Source organism: Amia ocellicauda, chromosome 22, assembly GCF_036373705.1.
Source record: "Amia ocellicauda isolate fAmiCal2 chromosome 22, fAmiCal2.hap1, whole genome shotgun sequence".
Taxonomy (NCBI): domain Eukaryota; kingdom Metazoa; phylum Chordata; class Actinopteri; order Amiiformes; family Amiidae; genus Amia; species Amia ocellicauda.
This window is the reverse complement of record NC_089871.1, coordinates 3,356,842-3,363,303: the sequence shown is the minus strand read 5'-3', so window position 1 is coordinate 3,363,303 and position 6,462 is coordinate 3,356,842. Positions and strand designations below refer to the sequence as shown.

Genomic DNA, 6,462 nt, shown 5'->3' with positions numbered 1-6,462 from the left:
TAAAGGAGCTTGATGCAATAAAAAGGATAATTGTCAGCATCAGAGGAAATATAAGTGAAACTACAATCAAAACCGATTCTGAGTGTGTACTCTAAAATCCTGTTGGAATTGGAGCGGTTTTACACCTGGCTGCAGCCAAGTTGTCAAATAAGCAATTAATGGATAATTCTAGTTAAGCCGATATCATTACTTAACTACCAGAGCTTAACATAACTGAAATTAAGCCAATTTAACAATACACTTAATGAAATGTACACAATGCCTACCTAATTTCACTGGAACTTATTTCTTTAATAATTATCATTCTACACTGGTCAGCAATACGACAGAATTAGCTTAATAGGGGGACTTTCGTATTAAACTAGGTATTAAGAGAAAGGAACTTATCGCAAGTGGTCAGAACATGCAAACATATGATTTTTATTTTGTTCTTAAAGAATGCAGCTGCTCCAAGTACACGTAGTGACAGTTAAGCAATAAAACTGCTTCGTCTTCCCTGTAATAACCATCCGTTACATTCCTGATATAGTGGCAAGTCCCTACACCAACTGGATTAAAGAGTGACAGTAATACTGATGAACCAGATAAGGAATGACTAATGAGATTTTAAAATGGCACAAATGAAAAAGTTCGCTTTATGGTTTCAACATGCAAGTCTAATGAAGTCTCAGTCTCACACATTTGTTGTGTTGTGTGTGTGTCTGCTAAACCGGAACACACTGTGAAGAGTTAGGACTTTCATTACTTGCTTGAATTACTTGTTGATTTAATATATCTTTCAAGTGTAGCTTAATCCAGGAGATCCTGTCTTTGTCACTGCAGTAGAAAGCCCACAGGCACTAAACAGAAGCAATTATTTTGACTTCTGTGCTATATGTCTTAATAACACACAACCCTACCTTATTAATATGAGCGTATGGATCATGAAAATGCTGTCCAGTTTTCATTCAACACATATGTGGCATCAGTAATAATACATCTTGTACATGATGCACAAGGTCAAACTAATAGTGTGTTTGAGTGTGCTCCGGTGTGTGCTTGGTATTGTGTAAAATGTGTATTATGTCTAGGACACAGATTAATTCCAGTCAGATTAGGGTTTAATAACACCGCTTCCTCCCACCCAAAAAAACAGATTTCAAATCATTATCTTCATATTGAGTATGAACACAGTATTGCTGGGCTGCTGCCTTCTCTCTTTCTTTCTTCACACTTGTTGGTCTTCTGCCAAGATTATCAGCGGCATAGCACTCCTCAATGAGGCTATACAGCTGGTATATCACCGTTCCATCAAGGCTGTTCCAGCACTTGTGAAATACAGCGTTACACCTAATGGAAATTCAACAGCACATGCACTCATCCTTTACTCCGTTCTTCAACTGTTTCTTGTGATTTACAACGGCAGGAAACAAATGAATTGGAGGGGAAAGAATAGATACATAAAGATATATATAAACATTACATAACACATGACTTAGGATATTATTTTACTGACAATTTACAAGTGCAAATCATACAATTTGCTGCAGCATCATTTCGGCCGATAGTTCTCAGACATTTGTTCACGCACGGCTTTACAGCATTCCTGTTACGCCCGGCAACAGAAGCCGGTAAACATTGTGCATGGGCTCACAGAGAATTAAAGTAACCGTACAAACAAAGATTATATGGGCTGGTTTCATAGATCCGGCTATGCATTGATCTTGGACTTCTTCAATCATGGCTGTTCACGCCTGGTCCTGTTCACTCCATCTTCTGCTTTTCATTCCAACCCCACTCTCACTTACCTAATTGGCAATTTAATTTACTTAACCCGGCTGTTTCATAATTAGATTCCAAGTAGAAACCATTACAGAGGTCTGGTTCAGCATATTATTACATAAGAAAGGATATAAATTAGATGAGGCTATTTGGCCCTTCTAAGCTCTTTAGGTTGCAGGCTAATAACTAATTAATAGTAATTAATAATGATCCGATTATTCTTTCCCGACAATTCTTGAAGGATCCCAGGGTGAATGCTTTGAAAATATGGCCAGGGAACTTGTTCAAATTGTATTTCACCTAATGTGTCAATAACTTCATAAATCAGAAGACAAAATGAAGATGCACAGTGAGGGATGAAAACCTCTGCATTTAAATGTTATTCTGGGCCTGATCAGGATGCTGCAAACCAGTAGCAACAGTGAAGGCAAATACAAGTTTTATTGCTATGGCGTCCATGGCTAAAGCGTTCCAGCGGCAGATTGGAGAAAGTGAGGGCAACTGAAAGGTGGATGCTGCTTCTCCCACCCTCACAGTCACGTTTGAGTTGACAAGTTCGCTTTGCCCACTGCAGTCCTACGCAATCCGGTCTCCCCACAGACATACGCCAAGTCAGTCCTAACCCTAGGTTGCAAGAATGTATCAAATGATAAATCAACCTCAAAGCATACGACAGACATATCATCATGGACCTCTCAGAAACTAAGAGGAGGGAGCAGAAATCCACGTAGTAAATGTCAGCATCAACCCTAAAGAGTTCATTTCATAATCCTAAAAACAAAAAACGCACTAACGGGGATCACCAAAGTTCTGAGATTGGTCTGAGTGGTGCGGGTGCTGTGTGGTGACTGGTCTTCAGTGTGCTGTTCGGTGTGGTGGTCAGTGGGGTGTCTGTGGTGCTCCAGGGTGCTGCTCCGGTACCTGAGGAGTCTCCATCTGCTTGTCGCCGGGATTGGCCTCCTGCTGCAGCTCTGCCAGCATGTCCTTCAGCTTCATCTCCAGCACGGGGTCCCTGCTCTCGGGCATGGCGCTGTGGGCCTGCAGGACAGCAACCACACTCTCGTTAATGGGGAGAACTGTAAACTCTCTCTCCTCCAGGGCAACCAAAACCTATTCCACTTTTCCCGTCTCCCAGTGAATTAAGCCAAAGCAGAGAAACAGAACATGCCATTAGTTGATCTTTGCAACATCTGTTTTGTCTCTGCAGGGCCGGGCATTTGCAGTTGAATTTCAGTAAGGCACTAGTGATGCCATTTAAAATCGAGTTGCTGTTTTTGACAGACTCTGCTGTACACGTCCTAGTGGTTTTAAATCACGTTGGATGAAAATGACTTATTACCACCATCATTTGCTTTTGAGACATAACTCTGAAATGGTCTAATATTCACCCTTTCATAAAATACTTAATATAACTTTTTAGTCCCCCACCAGTTGATTTAATCATCTTCAAACATCTTCATGCCCACAACAAAAGGCTTCGTGTTCAATCAAGTACAATATCACATTTTATACTTTATCACTTTTATCACAAGGAAGCTGCACATGTACTGCACCTAGAAACCTATCATGGTTTGAGAAATTAATGTGCGAGTTTCAGAAAGTCAAAAGCAAAGACAGCGTTTATGTTTTGTGACAGCCATCCAACTTTCCAAAGCCATGCCTTGTCCAACATCCACTTCTCACTGACCGTGTAGCCAACTCTTCTCCTCAGCATGATTCCTTCAGAGAGGAGATGCTTAGCCGTCTCCTCGAACAGAGCTTCCTCATCCAGCTCCCCCTGCCTCTCCAGCTCTCTGTACTTCTCCACAAACCTGCAGACACAGACAGTGCAGTGCGGGCGTCACACACAGACACTACTAGTGCACGACACCTGGTCTGCAGAAATGGAGGTCACTATGCAAAAAGACACCGTCAGTGTGGTACACTAGGCAGACAGATGTGCAAGGACAGAAGAGCCCTGGACTACAACAGTGCTGTTGCAAAGTGGCAAGCATCAACAGTCCAGTAGTACAGACACAAAAACATAGGTACATGGTAAATCTTAGGGTTATACAGACATCATAAGAATCAAATATGTCAGCAAAAAATCAACAGTACAGAGTGGCAAAAAAATAGACAGTGGGGAAGTATTTTTGTGTGGTTCTGTCTCTGTGTGCAACCAGTGAGGTAATGACTTACCATTGACTAGAGGAGACAGAACTGGATTTGGCCAGATCAAATGCTTTGGGTCCATTCCCAAAGACTTCAAAGAATTTGCTGAAGGAAAGAAAAAAAAAAAAAAACATTTTAGCATTAACAGGACATTTTTCCTTGATCCACATTTAATAAAATACAGACTGATACTGCCATCTGCAGGCAATACAATAAATCTGATTAAGTGTCTTTACACAGATTGTTTTACAATAACAGAAATTCTCACTTAACAATTGAAAATAAATAGCCAATAGGAGGAAAAACAAAAGCTGAACTCAATTAAAAACATGGGCAACACATGCCTGCGTGTATTGATGGATAAACACCATACCTTCATAATTTAAGCATGATTTCTGGTAGACTCCCATTGTGGAGAGTTTTAGTTCTTAATAAGGGACCTTTATATTCACATGTGGACATTTAAACCTGCAGTCAACAGAAGCTACGCCAAACAGCACACACCCAAAAACAATCTTACGCTCTAATGCTGTCCTCAGAGTAGAAGATGTCAGGCACTGGGTCTACCACCTTTCCAAACCTCTGCGTGGGTTTCTCATACAGGGGTTCCCTCTTGGGGGGGAAGGCAGCATAGACATCATACCAGAGGGGCTTGTTGGCTTGTTTGACAACACCAGATCGCATCAGATCCCTCACCCTATAATGCAGGACAAGAAAGAAAAGCATACATATTTCATCAGGATTCAAGATGCATTTGCAAATCCCGTTCGACAGCTTTAAAGATTGTCTTCACGAATGTTCATCAAGGCGAGACCTGAATCACAGCTCTGACCACTGCTACCCATCCCACTCAAATCAAAATCACCTGTGCCTGATCTTTTCAAGCACAATCATAAGGTCACAAACAGGCGGGTTTGATTACACTGAATTGATAGAGGTGGTATTCGTTTTTCTATTCATTGCTATCCATCAAGGCAATCTTAACACTGGTTGCCAATGCTTTTGAAAACCCATGACCGATTTTGTCTACATGAATATCATACATTTCGCTGTTCCTGAATAATGCGGTCTTTTATAACCTAGTGTAATTTAAGTGGTTTTGACACACGGGATTGTGGCACAGGTACACGATTAAATAATATAGCGCCTAATGTATGCATTATTCCCCAGCAGTGCTGTCAAAACACTGCTTTGGGCGACTATATTGTACCAACGTCATCCCCTGCCACTGAACCCTTCATCCAATTTAAATGACAGATGTTTCCCTCACTGGATTAACTATGCATGACTGAACCAAGCATTACTGGCACAATACACGGCTTTTTAAGGAACTAGTAGCATAAATCGCTCTTATTCGTTTGATTTTTACTTTACTTTAATGTAAGCAACTTTCCTCTCAGCTCAGTATGCATTTGTTAACTGCCATGTTTAAAGAGGTTTCTTTATAACCAGTTATTACCATGTGCATAATATTAATAATAGTAGTAGTAGTAGTAGTATAAGCCATTGGCACTTGTGATATAGCCTACTTAAACTGTATTTTCCTAAAGCTATGTGAACATGCGTTTATATACTGAAAATTACACTTCTCGCGTTCGTGTAGCAGATTTCCGCAGCTCTGCGCTGCTCCACCAATGAGATCGGCGGGATTCTGCAAAACTGCGCAGAACTGCGGGAATCTGCGCGACAAGACCGCGACCTGTGTATTGAATCTCTCCAGTAACGCTATTCCTGCGCAGGTTTTTATTCATTATTGACGTGCTTTGCTTTTTGGCTGTCAACAGTATTACGCAGACTTGCCCAGTCTAGTCTACTCTACGGTTGCAATGTTAACCTTGAACCCGGCCGTTTCACACACAAGCCTAAACAAACCAGTTGTCCCACAGCGGCTTTAATCCCAGTCCTTTTCTCCTACCTTGTGAAAACTGTCCCGAACTTCTCAAGCCTGCTGCCCGCCATTGCTATGCTCCAGACTTCGGATATTGTTAGTAATTAAAAACGACACCGCTTTTTATACACTGCCATTTAAACACCACCGAATAACATTTAGAGGGTCGCCATGCACGACTACTGAGTAAATGCAATATGGCCGTTAAACATCGAGCACTTCCGTAACGCTTCGGAGAGTTCCGTCTCTGTTCCTACGGAAGCCCTCTTGGGTACAAACTAAGCGAGCGGATTGCTGAGGTTACCAATAGTACGGTCCCCATCATGACAAAATCTTCACACGCTATTGAACCGATGTTGTTCATGTAATACAATAATCATAATGATATTTTGAAGATAGATACTTGTTGTACACTCTCCAAATAAATATTATCAAGTTAATTTTCTCGCTAAAAATAATATTAAGAAATGTCATTCTGGCAGATAAGAAAGTTTACAAACTTAAGAACATAAGAACATAAGAAAGTTTACAAACGAGAGGAGGCCATTTGACCCATCATGCTCGTGTGCATTAATAACTGAGTGATCCAAGGATCCTATCGAGTATATTTTTAAATGTTCCCATATCAAAGAATTCCGCCAATCTTATTTTACTGTTCTGTG

General features: G+C 40.9%; 1 protein-coding gene across 2 annotated transcripts; it reads right to left on the bottom strand.

Moving 5' to 3' along the window:
• Positions 1–1,474: 1,474 nt before the first annotated feature.
• On the bottom strand, positions 1,475–6,011 carry mrps23 (mitochondrial ribosomal protein S23). 2 transcript variants are annotated; one of them, XM_066695928.1, is made up of 6 exons: positions 5,828–6,011; positions 4,433–4,609; positions 3,940–4,017; positions 3,449–3,572; positions 2,683–2,799; positions 1,475–2,385 (listed from the first exon to the last, which is right to left on the bottom strand). In XM_066695928.1, exons 1-6 carry the CDS (start codon positions 5,869–5,871, stop codon positions 2,380–2,382), a joined length of 546 nt encoding a protein of 181 aa, XP_066552025.1. In that variant the 5' UTR covers positions 5,872–6,011; the 3' UTR covers positions 1,475–2,379. The 2 variants fall into 2 exon arrangements, with proteins under 2 accessions (XP_066552025.1, XP_066552024.1); XM_066695927.1 differs by having other exon boundaries at positions 1,475–2,799.
• Between the last annotated feature and the right edge of the window lie 451 nt (positions 6,012–6,462).

What these genes read in the sequence shown, in the direction of transcription:
- mrps23 (XM_066695927.1), bottom strand. Translation starts at nt 5,871, where the DNA reads ATGGCGGGCAGCAGGCTTGAGAAGTTCGGGACAGTTTTCACAAG. An exon ending in TTCGGGACAGTTTTCACAAG is followed by an intron (nt 4,610 to 5,827) that starts GTAGGAGAAAAG and finishes CCTGCATTATAG; the next exon opens with GGTGAGGGATCTGATGCGAT. An exon ending in GGAGAAGAGTTGGCTACACG is followed by an intron (nt 2,800 to 3,448) that starts GTCAGTGAGAAG and finishes GCTGTCCTGCAG; the next exon opens with GCCCACAGCGCCATGCCCGA.